At 40.6% G+C, this 18,898-nt stretch overlaps 1 protein-coding gene across 1 annotated transcript; it reads right to left on the bottom strand.

The window, feature by feature from the left end:
* Nucleotides 1-874: 874 nt before the first annotated feature.
* On the bottom strand, nucleotides 875-18,598 carry LUZP4 (leucine zipper protein 4). The gene is made up of 4 exons (XM_050777183.1): nucleotides 18,464-18,598; nucleotides 6,520-6,654; nucleotides 5,212-5,330; nucleotides 875-2,113 (listed from the first exon to the last, which is right to left on the bottom strand). The coding sequence occupies exons 1-4, from the start codon at nucleotides 18,552-18,554 to the stop codon at nucleotides 1,544-1,546; spliced, it is 915 nt and encodes a 304-aa protein (XP_050633140.1). The 5' UTR covers nucleotides 18,555-18,598; the 3' UTR covers nucleotides 875-1,543.
* Nucleotides 18,599-18,898: the final 300 nt, after the last annotated feature.

The following is an 18,898-nucleotide window of genomic DNA, read 5'->3' as shown; positions in this document are numbered from 1 at the left end:
ATGCCTGCCACCATGCCCGGCTAATTTTTGGTATTTTTAGTAGAGACAGGATTTCACCGTGTTAGCTAGGATGGTCTCGATCTCCTGACCTCGGGATCCACCTACCTCAGCTTCCCAAAGTGCTGGGATTACAGGCGTGAGCCTCTGCGCCCTTAATGGAAGTATTATACCACTTGACAAACAAAAATTGGTATGTAAAATTAAGTAAAATGTGTACAAATCCCTAATAAATGCAGAAATATGGATTGCTTGTCATCAGTGTTAAACATTTTCATTTTTATAGCAAATTATGTGTATACTGCTAATGTAAGTAGGGTGGGACCTTTTGCATTAAAATTATCCCTGCATCAGACATCGTCTACATACACAATAACTCATACACACATCTTGGAAATAGTTTTTTTTTTTCCTCTGAGACAGATTCTTGCTCTGTCACCCAGGCTAGAGTGCAGTGGCAAGATCTCAGCTCACTGCAACCTCTGCCTCCCGGGTTCAAGCAATTCTCCTGCCTCAGCCTCCCGAGTAGCTGGATTACAGGCACTCACCACCACGCCTGGCTAATTTTTGTATTTTTAGTAGAGATGGAGTTTGACCATGTTGGCTAGGCTGGTCTCAAACTCCTGACCTCAAGTGATCCGCCCACCTTGGCCTCCCGAAGTGCTGGGATTATAGGCATGAGCCACCGCGCTCAGCCGGAAATAATTTTTTTTAGCTGAAGTAAGTAATTCTGTGCAGCAGTTAATATGAACCTAAAATATTTGACTAGACATTTACAGTCAATACAAGCAAGGAAATCACTGAGAAACTAAAACTAAAACTTTTATTGAATAACCAAACAAATTGCAATTGCAATAAACATACCTTGTGTTTTTAAAAACATAACTCCCAGTACATTTAAATTTCTCTGTTTCTTTTGCTAGGGTACACAGACCTACCCTAACAGTTTTATAAGGCAACAGTGAATATATAAATGTATTCAAAATATATTCAGAAGGTTAGCATTACATCTATGCATAGAATATATCCTCTCCTATGGTCTGATTTGAGGAAAGCAGAAAAGTTCAGCTGCCCAAAGATACATCTACCATTTGTCTGCTAAGGACTCTCTGAGGACGGTTTAGGAAGGAGAGAGAGTGGGAAGCAGAGATATTCATTATCATAGATTATATATTATCAATTTGGCAATTAGTTGTTAGATTAGCTTGCTTACCAGGTTGGAATGTCCAAGGGAGACAGGACACTAAATCAAAATATTCTAATTGTGGGAAAGGCCCAATAGGAAAGGCTGAGTACATAGGGCTCTTCCAGGGAAAGCAGATCTACAGGGAACAACTTAATGGGACATCTTGGGTAACTGGATGATAGCTTAGAGGACATCAAGTTGAAAGAATATTGATACCATGTATACATTGCCTCCATTCTAATATTTATGTCTTTGTCCCAATATATGTCTGTTTCAACAAATACGTATTAGCCATTAGAATATAGATATATGCTTTTCTAGTTCCACAGAATTCAACACATTGTTCTGATGATTAAGAAGTCACTGTATTTTTACCTGTTGAGTATCTCTGATGTCTCTCTGATTGGCCATGAGATCTCCCTGACTGACCATGAGATCTCTCTCAGTGGCCATGAGATCTCTCTGAGTGACTATGAGATCTCTCTGAGTAGCTATGAGATCTTTCTGAGTGGCTATGAGATCTCTCTGAGTGGCTATGAGATCTCTCTGAGTGACCAGGAGATCATTCTGAGTGACCACAAGATCTCCCTGGATATGAGATCTCTTGGAGTGACCATGAGATCTCTCTAAGTGACCATGTGATCTCTTTGATTGGCCATGAGATCTCTCAGACTGACCATGAGATCTCTTGGATTGGCTGTGAGATCTCTCAGATTGGGCATGATGTATCTTTAGTTGCCCTTGAGATCTCTCTAAATGATAATAAGATCTCTCTAAGTGGTTTCGGGATCGCTCAGAATGATGATTTTCTTCTGGTTGGCCCTGGGATTCTTCTGATTTGTCCGGATTTCCTTCTGATTGATGCTGATTCCCCTCTGATTGGCCTTGATTCTTCTCTGCTTGGGCCTCATAATTGTCATTGCACTTCTCCTGAAAAAGATCCCAATTATGAAAAACAAATGAAACATATACTTCATGATTTAAGTCATAATGATATATTCTCAAGACCATTTTCAGGGGCAACTGTTTCTTTTAGAATTCCGCTGTCCTTAATTTTATTTATCAACCAGCTTTTAGAACTAACTTACAGAATAGCTCCATTGTATCATGTCATTGGCACAAAAATGCTATGCAACTAAAACTTTAATAAAATAAAAGTATAGAAAATTAGTTGTTTTATGAGTTTGACTGTATTCTATGGTCATGTTCTACCTACTAATTTCTGAATGTATGTTTTACTAAACAAACAACAGATTCTGCGACTTTGATAGAATATTTTGTAGTGTAAGTCCTTAGGATGAAAAGGAAAGTGTTCAAAATCATATTTACTCTCTGCCTACTCAATGATCATTAAAAAGAAACTATCTTTTCATTATAAATTAATACTTAATTCTAGAGAGAAAGACGAAGTAAGTAAGGGGAAAGGAAGCTGTAAAAAAGCGGAAGGTTGGCTTAATACTATTCAAGTAAATTAGCTTGGCAACAACACAGCCTTTCTACCTTTTCAGTTTTTAAGCCAAAAAGGCAGTGGAGTGAATCAGCCAAATGGAAATAATGAAACCTCTGACAAAACTCTATGATGCTACATAAATGTAAGTGGATAAAGTCCTATAGACCATGCTGAGAAATCAAGCTTTCTACTAGTATATGTTGCCTGACAAGCACAACATGCCCTAAATTTGGCATTATGACTTTTTAGTTTAACACTAACAGAAGCTGGATGCAACTGCTAAACAGCAGGGGAGGTACCAGTACAAAAGATATTATGCACAGAAAACTTTTTTTAAAATAAAAAATGTAAAAAATTAGTTGTTTTGCTAAAACATAAAGCTATAGCCACTCTCCAGCTTTTGTACTGAAAAACCTAAATAGGGAGATTGGGTGAAATGCACATGTACCTTTTCTCTTTTCTAAGTGACTGGTGTTGGGAGCACAGTAGGTCAGTAGGAAAGATAGGACTGAGTTCCATCTTCTAAAGACCCATATGTATCCAAGTACCTCTCCAAAGGAGCTTGCAGTCCCTTTTATGAATGTTTATATAAGAAATGTTTTCATCAACTTGTGTACTATGTATTTCCTACCTTTGGAAAACAAAGTGCACATTAGTTTTCTTTCCTTATAAACAAGTGAAGCCTTCTATCAAAAGGTTGTGTTGAATAAATACATGGGGTGAACAAATAAAACTGTGTTCCACTGATAATAAGACTAAATCTTGTTGAGTACAAAACTAGCTTAATAGAATTGTAAAGTATTATTGAAAACTGTAATTATTTCAATTTATTGGTAAAATAATTATGCTTAAATTTTAACACATTTCTTTATTGCAGGGTAATTTTTTTTTTCTGGTGAGTTCAGCTATGATAGTCTCAAAAGTTTCGAAAGTATGAATAATAGGATACTTTCCCAGCCTGGGCAACACAGTGAGACCTCATCTCTACAGAAAAGAAAAAAAAATTCGCAGGGCATGGTGGCAGGGTATAGTCCCAGCTACTTGGGAGGCTGTAGTGGGAGGATTACTTGAGCCCAGGAGGTAGAAGGGGCAGTGAGCCATGATCACACCACTACATTCCAGCCTGGGCAACGGAATGAGACCCTGTCTCAAAAAAACAAACAAACAAAAAATAAAAGGAAAAGGATGCTTTCAATTTGAAAATATTGTTTAATATTTATTCTCAGTTTATGCATCTTGGACTGTATCAGAAGGAAGCTCATGTTCTTCTTTCCAAACTTTATAAATAAATCTCCTCATCCTATAAGGCACAGATCATATGCCATCTCTTCCACCAAAGTTTCTCAAGAACCCCAATCAGAATGAATTACTACATCCCCACAATATATAACTTATGCCCTATTATGCACATACTGCATACTGTCTGGCATTACATTTCTTTCCTATCTTTCTCTTCCACCACCGTACAGACTATTTGAAGCAGGCTGTTCTGGTATCATAGTGCCTGCATAGAGTAGGCATTGAATCATCATTTGAACAATTTTTTTTTTTTTTTTTTTTTTTGAGACAGAGTCTTGCTCTGTCGCCTGGGCTGGAGTGCAGTGGCGCGATCTCGGCTCACTGCAAGCTCCGCCTCCCGGGTTCACACCATTCTCCTGCCTCAGCCTCCCGAGTAGCTGGACTACGGGTGCCCACCACAACGCCCGGCTCATTTTTTGTATTTTTAGTAGAAACGGGGTTTCACCGTGTTAGCCAGGATGGTCTCGATCTCCTGACCTTGTGATCCGCCTGCCTCGGCCTCCTAAAGTGCTGGGATTACAGGCGTGAGCCACCGCGCCCGGTCCATTTGAACAATTTAAAATAATCCTTTAAATATTTGAAAATGCAATATGTTTTTCTCCAAAATAAATCGATAAGCAAATAAATAAACATTTGCTTTTACATGATTTGGCAAAAATGATTTAAGCTCCCGGAACTGCCATTTTTGCTAAATGACCACGTAACACCTTAAGAAGAATCAGTTTATAAGCTAGGATGAAACATTAGCACCAATGTTAGCTAGTGAATCTGGATCTGAGCACCTCTCAAATTCCTCTCTATTGACTGGCTCACCTATACGTGGTTAGAGGAAATGGATTCGTACAGGTATAGTCTGTGCCACCTGTTGCTTCTAGAGTATATTTCATATCTGATATCATCTGACTTCTGACTTTTACAGTTCATTCACAAAGATACTAAAACTCTTTTTATATTATAACTTAAGCTCAAAGCCTCTGTATGAGGACAAATAAAAATGATTACATAGGATTAATGACAATAACTAATAATCTGTTTTGGCATTTCATAAATTCAGAAGTTTTAGTAATGACTGAAAACAGCAAAAATCAAATGTTTTTTAAAATAGTTACAGGGGAAAAATCAACTAACAAACATTGAATTTAAAGTACATTCAAGGCACCATGGAGGAATACCAAGAAACAATCCCTGCTTTCAATAGAATTTAAAGTAAATCATTAATATGAGGAAATATATTAAATGTAGGATTTTTAATATTGGTTAATTCTTGGTAGTTATCTACCTGTTCAATTAAAGGCTGCTCATTTAAAGGGTGTTGTCCAGACTTGAATCCAGAAGGTTCTTGGGATGTTTTTTTATCATGATTTCTTTCCTCAGAGTTGCTTCTGAATCTTGAGTAGCCTTTGAAAAAAAAATATTTTCTGTATTTTCAAGTAGTAAATTCAACGTATCTCTCAGAGAAGTATTATCTCTGATCTCATTTTTTTAAAGCTATGCACTGGGTTTTGCAAAACTTTTGATATTTCATTACTCTGGTATCATCTGGGAGTCTCACTGAATTCTAGAACAGTCTTTGCCATACTATTTCAATTTGCATACCTTAATAGGGTAGTCTTCTCAGTATATAATACCTCAATTTTGGTTTCATATGCCACCAAAGTTGGGACATACTATCTGAAATTAAATGAAAGAATACTCCAGTAGAAAAAGGAGAGATGGAGAGAAACTGTCTGCTTTGTATTAATCATGTGAATATTTGTCTCAATTGTCTGCTTTGTTTGGGTAAACAAACAAAGACAGTAGAAAACCCATCAAAGAATATCTCCAAAAGGCTCACAAAGATCAATTTTGTGATGACTGGTTAGGCACATAAGAATGGGCCATGTTACCCTTTTTGGCTGCTCTGCCCCTGTAATAACTACCATCATTTATCTTCTCTTCTCAGAACATGTTGAGCTACTGAAGATTCACACAAGAACTGAAATGAAGCTGCATAGGCAACTGTTGGGGCTTATAGTAATCATGATGTCAAAATGGTTCCAATCTGTTGACTAGATTATGAAGACCTTTAATTGTTGAAAAGACTTCTGTATCGTGGCAATCTGTAGCACATTCATATTAAAAAATGCACACTGCACTTACCAATGAGGTTAGGTATACAGAGGACATTTGTCATGTTCTACCCTACTCTTTTTGTCTTACAACATTTGTATTTTCAAAATGTGGATGCCATAGTGTTCAGATTATTGACTATGCTCTTAACCCTCCTTTATTGCCTCCTAAAAGCAGAACTGGACCAACCAACCCAGGCTTGTAAACAAGTACAAAATATCTCTCAGCTCATATGGTTACTTTTCTTATCCCACTCTCCATTAGGGAAATAATTCTTATAAATTAAAATAAATTTGTATTCATATGACATGGCATAAATTCTTACCAACCCTGTATAAGTCCATGCCCAGAAAAAATAAAACAAGCAATATAATGCAACTTTAGAACAATATTGTGAATTCTTGATTTTACTTACCTAGTTATTCACAAATATTTCAGACTCTTTTTACCATGTGTGACTATTTTCAGCATACTTTACCTCTCTGATGGCAATATCCATGAGTATTTGATTGCTGTCTTGAAGACGATTCCTTTTTACTATGGTTCTGTCTTTTACTCTTTTCTTCTTTTTCAGCATTTGTCCCTTCTAACTCTTTATAGATTATAATGTCATCTATATTAGAAAATACATAAAAAAATCAATAAAATGGCAAAAACCAAATAATAATGTCTCAAGTGAATAATCTATATCCTATCTCATGATATTTCAGAATACCTAAAAACTGGTATCCCTAAAACATGATAATACAATAATAATAATAAATTTGTTAAACTGTAACAAAGGTCAATCAATACCGACATCTTAGGGTTTGCTGGAATAAGAAAGAAAAATTCCTGTTAGATTTATGGTAACTTTATTTACGCAAAGGCAAAATACTTTCACACTGCAATAGCTCAGGGGGGATATCATCTAAATAAATGATTTTACTAAATGTTATTTCAGTGTCACAGAAATATAGAGCAATAGAGTCATTAAGTTGCTGAATAAATAAATGTAAATCAGTAATTAAATGTAAAGTGATAGACCATTAAATGTCTATCTGATTAAATGTAAGTAATAGACAATTAGTTACATGTATATTATCAAAAAGTAACAGAGAAAAAGGAAGTGACAAAAGAAAGAAAGTGGTGATGGAAGTTCACAGGAGACACCACAGAAGTGAGGAACCTAGATTATTGTAGCAGCAGGAAGCAATCAGACTTGACTCTGTAGTCAGGCACGTACTTACACGTACTCAGGCAGACAGCACTTACATGGCATAATTTAAAGATTGGGAGACAGGTACAACTTGCTCTAAAATATCTCTCCTAACATCTAGAAGGGAAGAGTCTACAGGTGGGATGCTCTATCAGTGGATAAAACTATACTCATGTCAAGGCATCTTTAGAAATAAGCACAAGTCCCCACACCTTCCGGAAGCTACACTCAGGAAGAAGAGGGGAGGAAGGACAAGCTAGGTATTTGGAAAAAACTGGAGATTCTAAAAGAAAAGAAGAGCTGAAAAGGGTACAAAAGAGGCAGTTGGGTGACACAGATTAATCACTCCTTTTTTATTTTGCTTAGTACTAGTCCTGCTTCAGGTCTCTAAATATCTGATTCTGGGATAGGGAGCAAGATGGCAGAATGGAAGCCTCCACCAATTGTCCCCCCAGCAAGGACACAAATTTAACAACTATCTACACAGAAAAAACACCTTCATAAAAACCAAAAATCATGTGAGCACTCATAGTAACTGGTTTTAACTTCATATCACTGAAAGAGGCACTGAAGAGACAGAAAAAACAGTCCTGAATCGCCAATGCCACCCCTCCCCCACCCCCGGCAGCAATGGCATGGTGGTGCCAAGAGCATCTCTGGGCACTGGGGGAGGAAGAACACAGCAATCGTGAGGCATTGAATTTAGTGCTGTCCTGTTAGAGCAGAAAGGAAAACTGGACCAAACTCACCTGACACCTGCCCATTGGAAGGAAGATTTAAACTAGCCCCAGTCAGAGAGGAATCACCCATCCCGGCAGCCCGAGCATGAGTTCCCACAAACCTCTCCATCAAGGGTTACAGTGCTCTGGATCTCCAAGTAAACCTGAAAGGCAGTCTAGGCCAAGCTTTTCTAACCCGCGGCCTGCAGGCCGCACACGGCCCAGGATGGTTTTGAATGCAGCCCGACACAAATTCGTAAACTTTCTTAAAACATTATGAGATTTTTTTGCAATTTTTTTTTTTTAGCTCATCAGCTATTGTTAATGTTAGTGTATTTTATGTGTGGCTCAAGACAATTATTCTTTCAGTGTGGCCCAGGGAAGCCAAAAGATTGGAAACACCTGGTCTAGGCCATAAGGGCTGCAACTCTTAGGCAAGCCTTAGTGCTGAACTGGGCCAACAGAGTGTGGACTTGGGGGGCCACACGACATACTGAGACACCAGCTGGGGCAGCCAAGGGAGTGGTGGCATCGCCCCTCCCCTAACCCCAGGCTGGACAGCTCACAGCTCCAAAAGAGACCCCTTCCTTCCACTTGAGAAGAGAGGGAAGAGTGGGGAGGACTTTGTCTTACATCTTGGATACTAGCTCAGCCACAGCAGGCTAGGGCACCGGTTAGAGTTATGAGGTTCCTGTTTCAGGCTCTAGCTCCTGGACCACATTTCTAGACATACCCTAGGCCAGAAGGGAACCGACTGCCTTGAAGGAAAGGACTCAGCCCTGGCAGAATTCATCAACTGTTAACTGAAAAGCTCTTGGGCACTGAATAACTAGCAGCAATACCCAGGTACTATGTTGAGGGCCTTGGGTGAGCCTCTGAGACTTGCTGGCTTCAGGTACCAGCACAGCCACAGAAGGGTAGAGCACCAAGTGGGCTCTTGGAATCCCTGATTCCAGGACTTGACTCTTGGATAGCACTTCTGGAACTGCCCTAGGCCAGAGGGGAGCTCACTGCTCTGAAGGGTGAGTCTCAGACCAGGCAGCATTCATCGCAAAGTGACTTAAGAGCCCCTGAGTCTTAAGGGAACATCTATGGTAGTCCACAGTAAACAATACTCTTCCTGGCCTAGGATGACTGGTTACGGGGTGAGGCTCCTCTGCCTTTAGAAAGGGAAGGGAAGAGTGGGAAGGACTGCATTTTGTGGTATGAGTGCCAGCTCAGCCATAATACAATAGAACACCAGGTAGACTTCTAAGGTTTTTGACTCTAGGTCCTGAGTCCCAGATGTCACTTCTGGACCCACCTCGGGCTTGGGGGACCTTGCCACCCTGAAGGAAAGGACACAGGCCTGGCTGGTTTTGCCACTGGCTGATTGTAGAGCTCCAGAGCCTTGAGCAAGCTAGCCAGTAGCCAGGAGTATTTGCAGCAGACCTTGGGTGAGACCCAGAGCTGTGCTGGCTTCGGGTCTGACCCAGTGCAGTCATAGTGGTGGTGGCCACAGGGGTGCTTGTGTCACTCCACCCCAGCTCTGGGTGGCTCAGAACAGAGACACTCTGTTTGTTTAGGAGAAAATAAGGGAAAAGAACAAGAGGCTCTGCCTGGTGATCCAGAGAATTCTCCCAGATCATGTCCAAAACCATCAAGGCGGTACCTCTATGAGTCTGCAAGAACCACAGCATTACTGCGCTTGGGATGTCCCCTAAAGTAGAAACTGCTCAGATCACAACACTGAAGTCTTTTCAAATATCTGGAAAGCCTTCCCAAAAAGGATGAGTACAAAGAAGCCCAGACAGTAAAGACTACAATAAATACCTAACCCTTCAATGCCCAGACACTGAAGAACATCTACTAGTATCAGTAGGTTCCAGGAAAACATGACCTCACCAAATGAACTAAATAAGGCACTAAGGACGAGTCCTGGAAAAACAGAGATATGTGACTTTTCAGACAGAGAATTCCAAATAGCTGTGTTGAGAAAACTCAAATAAATTCAAGCAAACACAGAAGGAATTCAGAATTCTATCAGATAAATGTAACAAAGAGATAGAAATGATTAAAAAGTGTCAAGCAGAAATTCCGGAACTGGAAAAATGCAATTGGCATACTGAAGAATGCATCAGTCCTTTAATAACAGAATGAATCTGGTAGAAGAATTAGTGAGCTTGAAGAAAGGCTATTTGAAAATGTACAATCAGAGGAGACAAAAGAAAACAAACAATGAAACATACCTACAGGATCTAGAAAACAGCCTCAAAATGGCAAATCTGAGAGTTATTGGCTTTAAAGAGGATGTAGAGAAAGAGATAGGGGTAGAACGTTTATTCAACGGGGCTGGGAGTGGTGGCTCACGGGTGGATCGCTTGATGTCAGGAGTTTAAGAACAGCCTGGCCAACATGATTAAACACCACCTCTACAAAAATTAGCTGGGTGTGGTGGTGCGCACCTGTAATACCAGCTACTTGGGAGGCTGAGGCAGGAGAATTGTTTGAACCTGTGAGGCTGAGGTTGCAGTGAGTTGAGATTACGCCACTGCTCTCCAGCCTGAGCTACAGAGCAACCCTCTGTCAAAAAAAAGAAAAAAGAAAGAAAAAAAATAGTTCTCAAACCTAGAGAAAGATATCAATATCCAAGTACAAGAAGGTTATAGAACACTAAGCAGATTTAACCCAAAGAAGACTACCTCAAGGCATTTAATAATCAGACTCTTAAAGGTCAAGGATAAAGAAAGGATCCTAAAAGCAGCAAGAGAAAAGAAACAAATAACAAACAACAGAGCTCTAATATGTCCGGCAGCAACCCCTTCAGTGGAAACCTTACAAGTCAGGAGAGAGTGGGCTGATATATTTAAAGTGCTGAAAGGAAAAACTTTACCCTAGAATAGCACACCCAGTGAGAATATCCTTCAAACATGAAGGAGAAATAAAAAGTTTCACAGACAAACAAAAGCTGAGGGATTTCATCAACACCAGACCTGTCCTACAAAAAAGGCTAAAGGGAGTGCTTCAACCAGGAAGAAAAGACATTAATGAGTAGTAAGTCATCATCTGAGGGTATAAAACTCATGGGTAATAGTAAGTACACAGAAAAACACAGAATATTAAAATACTGTAACTGTGGTGTATAAACTACTCTCATCCTAAGTAGTAAACGATGAACCAATAAAAAATAATAACTACAACAACTTTTCAGTACATAGGCAGTACAATAAAATATAAATAGAAAGAATGAATAAGACCTACTATTTGATAGCACAACAGGGTGACTATAGTCAATAATAACTATATATTTTAAAATAAAGAGTGTAATAATTGGATTGTTTGTAACTCGAAGGATGAATGCTTAAGAGGATGGATAATCTCTATGATGTGCTTATTTCACATTGCAATTACATGCATGCCTGTATCAAAACATCTCATGTACCCCATAAATATATACACCTACTATATAACCACAAAAATTACAAATAAATAAAAATTAAAATAATAAGAAAAAATCTGATTCTGATTTTCTTTGAAAAGGCTGACATCTCCTGGAATTACAGATGTGAACTACCACACCCGGTCTAAAACTTATTTTAAAAAATGTTTTTGAATTATCCACATCCTGGAATGTGTTGCTGGATTTTTTTTAAGTGAAATCATATGTAATTTTAATCCTTAGACTTGGTAATTCCAGAGACCACCATTTGATTTGTTGGATTGTAATGGAATTGGGTAGATCTTACCAGCTACAATTTAGAGATGAAATCAAATTGCTGCTCAGCCTTTCATATTGAAGAGAAAGCAAATGCCTATGAACCTGGGTAAGCTGTGTAAATGCCCTTCCAACATAGGCTATGAGGTTATGAAGAAAGCGTCCTTAATACTACAGTATTTTTCCAGATTTTCATGTCCTTTTCCTTAGTTCTCAGAATACATCATTATAAAGACATGGGGCTTTGTTCATTCTGCTCTCTGTAATGATATTCTCCACCGAATCCACCTAGAGAACACTTAGCCAATCTCTCAAGGAGAGACATTTGATTCAGGCCTCACCAAAGAGCCTTAAATTTGAATTCTTGATATACTTAGTCTCAGAAATAAACTGTCAGGACTGAAGAAAGACAGTATTCCTCACACAGTTTAAAACTGATTGCACTGCTTGAGATGCCATATGAATAATTACATTTTTATTTAAATTGTGTAATTTTCTTGTGAAAAGCATACTTATATTGCATTTTATTTTACAGTGGGTTGAAAGCACTATTTTACATTTATAAACATGTAAAATGAACCACAATTTTTGTTTTGCCATTTTTTAAATATTTAAAATGCTGGAAACCTCAAAAAATATAAGTGACTTAGGTTCCTCTCAATTTCTGAAAAATTCTGACTATACATACTTCTAGAATACTTAAAACAATGTGTAATTGCACATATTTACTTAGCTGTCTCTCCAACTAGATTAGGAGGTACTTGAGAAGAGACCACTGTTTATTTATTAGTGTACTAAGTGCCTAGCACAGAATACAGAGTGGATAATCCATATTTGTGAATTCGTGGTCCAATATATCTAGCAGGCAGAAAAAGTTCTTTTCTTTCTAACTACAACACTTTTGCATGTCTCTTTTAGGTAAAAGTAATGAACAGAGGAGTGGAGTTCCTATTAAGTTCTTGCTGTTACCAGTTCGAATTTTGGTCTTCTTTTTGCCTTTTATTTGTTTAAAAAAAAAAAAAAAGACTCTAATACCTTTTGGGTATGTTTACTGAGCACAAAAACAAAAATTCATTTGTAGAGCCTTTTCCTACTTTAGCATGTACTACAATGGAAGTAAAAACCTTGCATCCAACATACTACTGCTTTTCTAAAGCATGTGTTTAGTTATATAAAAACAAAGATATGTATTGTTAAAAAGTATTATTTTCACTGAGAAAAACATGGGGAAATTTATCAGGAAAAAGTATGGCTTTCTCATTACACCGTAGAAAGCAACATGTATTTGCTACTTATTGTGTATTTTTCTTGCCTTCAAACTGCAAGGGCCTCAGCCTGGCGTGGTGGCTCACGGCTGTAATCCCAGCACTTTGGGAGGCCAAGGCGAGAAGATTCCTCGAGCCCAGGAGTTCGAGACCAGCCTGGGCAACATGGTGAAACTCTGTCTCTACCAAAGAAAATACAAAAATGAGCCAGGTGTGGTGGTGCACACCTAGGGTCCCAGCTACTCTAGGGGCAAAGGTGGGAGGATCGCTTGAGCCTGGGAGGTCCAGGCTGCAGTGAGCTGTGATTGCGCCACTGCACTCCAGCCTCAGCGACAGAGACCCTGTCTCAAAAAATTAAATAAAAATAAAAATAAAATAAATTGCAAGGGCCTGTGATGACTAGTCGAAAGTTTGCTGTTCCTCCTGACATGATCAAAACTGGGATTCTCATCTGTCTAAAAAGGTATAAATATGGATATAGAGAACCAACATTTAAAACACGGATACACAGAACCAGCGTTTAAAAGGATAAAACAATGACTTCAAGATTTTTAACAACTCAGTGACTATGAGGTCTTACAGTTATACTTAATCTCCAGCTAACCTACCAAATTCAACTCAACATCTTTCCTCAGACTTTCAAATAACTGAACTAATCTTTCCCAAAGCAGACTCTCCAGTATCCTTCCAGCTGTAATAGTCTACTAAAATATAAGTGCCTCCTAAGTCTGTTTACTTCACTATTATTCAAGTTACACGACACCACCTCCTCTCTCAGTCTCCCAGAGACTTAGGCGAGCTGTTTAAACCCCATCTTTCACCTGGATAGTTTTTAATCTCTTTCATAACTACTGCATCTCTGAAGTTTGATAACAAAATCCTGAGAGGAGAGGTAATTTCTCCAGCTTGCCAAATTGCTGGCTACGCAAAAGGGAGGGTTTAGGCCCACTTTCCGGGGCCCATATAGCAAATATTTACTCAGCTTTATCCACGTCAGGCAGCATACTTTGTGAACATTACCTGTATTATCTCATTTAATCTTCAACAACTCTATGATGTAGATTTTATTCAGATCAGGAAACTCAGGCCCCAAGAGATGGAGCAACTTGCACAAGGTCACACAACGACTGCATTTTTGGGACCAAGCCACTCTGCAACTATGGCCCTTATTTCCCTGAATTTTGAGATAAACCCATTGCTTTAGCTATTTATCAGTTTTGTTTTTTCTTTTCTGTTGGCAATTGCAAAAATGTCAGTGAAATCAACACAAAGAAAAGTGCAGGAAGCATGAAGTTTTAACTCAGTGCTATAAATTTCCTTCAGTTCTGGGTTTTTCTTCCTTCAAGGTCCCAGTGACAAGGCAGGACCTAGAGTGAGGTAAGTGAGGAATTCACTTCAGGCACAAAATTCAAGGAGGCCCCCCAAAACTCAGTAATCAAGATTGAAATATCTTAACACAATATTTTCTTTCTTTTTTTTTTTTTTTTGAGACAGAGTCTAGGTTCTGTAACCCATGCTGGAGTGCAGTGGCGTGATCTCGGCTCACTGCAACCTCGGCCTCCCGGGTTCAAGCAATTCTCCTGTCTCAGCCTCCCGAGTAGCTGGAACTACAGGCACCCACGACCACGCCCGGCTAATTTTTGTATTTCTAGTAGAGACAGGATTTCACCATGTTGGCCAGGGTGGTCTCGAACTCCTGACCTCAGGTCATCCACCTGCCTCAGCCTCCCAAAAAGCTGGGATTATAGGCGTGAGCCACCGAGCCCAGCCTCACAATATTTTCAAAAATAAAAATCAATGCAAAACCAATCCGTGACGAACAAAATATCAAACTTTTTTTTGAAAAGATAGGATCAAAGGCTGGACGTGGTGGCTCACACCTGTAATCCTAGCACTTTGGGAGGTCAAGGTGGGTGAATCGCTGGAGCCCAGAAGTCAAGACCAGTCTAGGCAATATAGGGAGAACCTGTCTCTACAAAACTACAAAAAAATTAGCTGGGCGTGGTGGCACACGCCTATATCCCAGCTACTTGGGAGGCTGAGGTGGGAGGACTGCCTAAGCCCAGGAAGTCGAGGCTGCAGTGAGCTGTGATCATGCCACTGCACTCCAGCCTGGGTGACAGAGTGAGATTTCATTAAAAAAAAGAAGATCAGATCAGACCCTGTACTTGCACAGCCCTCCTTCACTTGCTTCACCCTAGTTCTTAAGTGAAGAAAACTTTATTTACAAAAACAGGTGGCCAGAAAGATGGCTGTAGTTTGTCCATTTAATTTTTTAAATATTTCATTAAAATATTAATTATCCCTATTAATGAATTTTTTTTGTGACTCCTTGAACTTTATACTCGAAGCAAGTGCCTCATTTACCTCGCCTTAACCCAGCCCTGGCCAGTGACCAAATATTATTTTTAAAGTCATTTTAATGCCACAAAATATTTCAGAACTTGTGATGAAGTTGAGGTGGGGGAAAGTAGCAGTATGGGATCAACAGGGACCATGTCTTAGAAGAGGAAATTGATACCAGTCTTGAAATAGATTGCTTAAACACCTTAAAGACAACAACAACAAAAAATACTTAGTTACTTTTCATGGTCATTCCTCCTCAGAAATAAAGTGGGAGGCAGGTAAATTCCTCAACCTCATAAGGGCATCTACAAAAACCCAACCAAAGGTAAAATGATTAATGGTGAAAAACGGAAAACTTTTCTCCCTAAGATCAGAAACAAGTCAAAGATGTCCAATCTCACCACATCTAATTAACGTTTTGCTAGAAATTCTATCCAGAGCAATTAGTCAAAAAGAACAAAAGACAAGCAGATTAGAAAAAAGTAAAACTATCTCTGTTCTCAGATATCATGATCTTGTATGTAGAAATTCCTAAAGATATACACACACACACATACACACACACGGAGATTAGCACTAATGAACACGCTCAGCAAGGTTGCAGGATACAAGATCTATATGCAAAAATTAATTCTATTTATATATACCAGCAATTAATTATCCAAAAATGAAATTAAGAAAGCAATTCCACCAAGAAGAGCTTTCAATGGAGGAAAATTAGTCTTTTTAACAAGTAGTGCTGGAACAATTAGACATCAAAATGCAATATAATGAAGTTGGCCCTTAACTCACCCCATATACAAGAATGAACTCAAAATGGATCAAAGATGTAAATGTAAGAGTTAAAACTAGAAAACTCTCAGAAGGAAACAAGGGTATATCTTCATGATTTTCTAGAAATGACTCCAAAGCATGAACAACAACAAAAAACAGATAAATTGTATTTTATCAGAATCTGAAACTTCAGGACTTCAAAGGACACTATAAAGAAAGTTTAGGCCGGGCGAGGTGGCTCACGCCTGTAATCCCAGCACTGTGTGAGGCCGAGGCAAGCGTATCACTTGAGGTCAGGAGTTCAAGACCAGCCTAACCTCTGCCTCCCACGATTACAGGCATGAGCCACAGCGCCCCTCTTCATTTCAGTACTTTTTTTTTTTTTTTTTTTTTTGAGATGGAGTCTCACTCTGGCACCCAGGCTGGAGTGCAGTGCCGCGATCTCAACTCACTGGAGCCTCCACCTCCCGGGTTCAAGCAATTCTCCTGCCTCAGCCTCCCACATAGCTGGGACTACAGGCACACAACACCATGCCCAGCTAATTTTTGTATTTTTAGTACAGATGGGGTTTCACCATGTTGGCCAGGCTGGTCTCGAACTCCTGGCCTCAAGTAAGCCGCCCACCTCAGCCTCCCAAACTGCTGGGATTACAGGAATGAGCCACCAAGCCCAGCCAAACTTCTTCATTTCTATGGTACACTCTCCCTCCACTTATCCTGCCCCTTTTAAAGTTCAGCCCTCCCTGCTCTGCTCCCCTACCCTCATCTCTAAGGTGAACCCTCTTTCCACTGTTCCATCCATTTCTAAGGTCCGCCCTCCTTGTTCCTGCTTCTCCTCGCTCCACCCCTGCACTTCCACATTGAAGCTCAGCTCCCACTGCTCTGCCTCTCCCTCTCTCATTTCTAAAGTGGCCCCTGGCCAGGCGCGGTGGCTCAGGCCCACAATCCCAGCATTTTGGGAGGCCGAGCCGGGAGAATTGTTTGAGGCCAGGAGTTCGAGACCAGCCTGGGCAACATAAGGAGACCCATTCTCTACAAAAATTTAAAAATTAGGTAGGTGTGGTGGCAAGCACCTGTGGTTCCAGTTCCTCTAGAGGCTGAGGTGGTAGGATCACTTGATTGAGCCTGAGAGCTTGAGGCCACAGTGAGCCGTGATCGTGCCACTATACTCCAGCCCAGACAACAGTCCCTGACCTTGTCTCAAAAACAACTAACCAGGCTGGGGGCGGTGGCTCACGCCTGTAATTGCAGGACTTTGGGAGGCCGAGGGGGGCAGATCACTTGAGACCAGGAGACCAGTCTGGGCAACATGGTGAAACCTCGTTCTACTAATACAAAAAAACAAAAACAAAAACAAAAAACAACCTAGACGGGTGTGGTGGCATGTGCCTGTAGTCCCAGCTACTCGGGCGGCTGAGGTGGGAGGATCGCTTGACGCCAGGGGGTGGAGGTTGCAGTGAGCCAAGATGATGCCACTGCACACCTGCTTGAGAAACAGAGCAAGCCCCTGTTTCACACACAGACACACAAACCTAAATAAATAAAGTAGGCCTTTTCTGTTTTGTCCTCCTTCCCCCATTTCTACAGTTTCCTTCTTCCGCGCTCTGATGCCCCTCTCCATTTCTAAAGTCAGCTTCCATCCTCTACTCAGCTCTGCTCACTCCCTATCTGGCTTGGAAAGTCTATTCCCTCCCCTCTTCCCCATTTCTAAGGTGGATAATAGCAGAGGAACTGGTCCGAGTAAAATTCACTTTTTCTGGGTTTGGTGCGAATGGAGGAGGTTAGGGGCATTGATAAAGGATTTATTTTTTCTAAGGTTCCACTCTCCGTGTAGAGGTCTCAAGTTAGAGACTAGAGAGTGCCTGCAAAGAAAGGCGATCCAGAGCGAATAACCACCAGCCAACAAGCAAATAAACGCACCAACCACCCCTTCCAACAAAGCAGATACACCAACCCACCAACAACTCTTGGCACTACCACGCTGGAATCCCTAGCAAAATAGCCTGAGGCTTGCTCCTCCGGGCCCTGGAATCTAGTGATTTATGACATCCGCTTGGACTGAGAAGAGCACTTGGCCCCATGTGTTTGAAGGAGGCCAGTAATTAGGTATCAATTCTTAGGAGAGTAAAATACACGGAAATGGTCTATTTTCTCCGCCTGCCCCTTTCAGCAATCCTTAATCCCCACGCACTTTTTGTCAGCCTCCCTCAGAGTTCCCCACCTGAAAGGAGAGGGCTGGAGGTGAGGAGAAGAAGAGGAGAGGAGGGATAGGGGCCGGGCAGGTGCGGAGATGCCCTGAGGGGGAAGCCTCTCCTTGAAGCGGTGTGCTCCTCCCGACGCCACTTCTAGTCAGCGGTATGCCGAGGTCTTGCGCTCAAGACCAGTGAGCCCAAACTAGTGGGGACTGGGATCCGAGATCTACATACCTAGAGACATATCTAGGAAGTTAACCTTTTTCCGACTGGGACGATTTGGCGACACTTTTTCAGGAAGTGTTAGCTTCTGAAACGAAGCCATCTCCTCTGTATCATGGCGTCACACTCCGAGCTCAGGCGCGTGTACCGCCCCCTCACCGCGCGGGAGGAGCATGGTGGGCTAACCTGATCCTCCAATCATAGCCTCTTCCTTTGCTGTTGCTAAGCCCCAAGGGGTGGAGCTTGGCGTATACCTCTCACCAAGTCTCCTATCAGGAGCTTGGCTCACTAGAAAAAAAAAAAAAAGGAAAGACCCACCCATCTACCACTGCATACCCCTTTCTAAAAATATTGTCTCCACCCAGAACACTACCTAGTTGGCTACAAGTTTCTAGTGTATGTGGTGTTCCGACCCTTGCCTTTCACAGTTCCTAGAACCCATTTCTC

Source organism: Macaca thibetana, chromosome X (genome assembly GCF_024542745.1).
Source record: "Macaca thibetana thibetana isolate TM-01 chromosome X, ASM2454274v1, whole genome shotgun sequence".
NCBI lineage: Eukaryota > Metazoa > Chordata > Mammalia > Primates > Cercopithecidae > Macaca > Macaca thibetana.
This window is presented reverse-complemented; position numbering and strand designations above follow the sequence as displayed.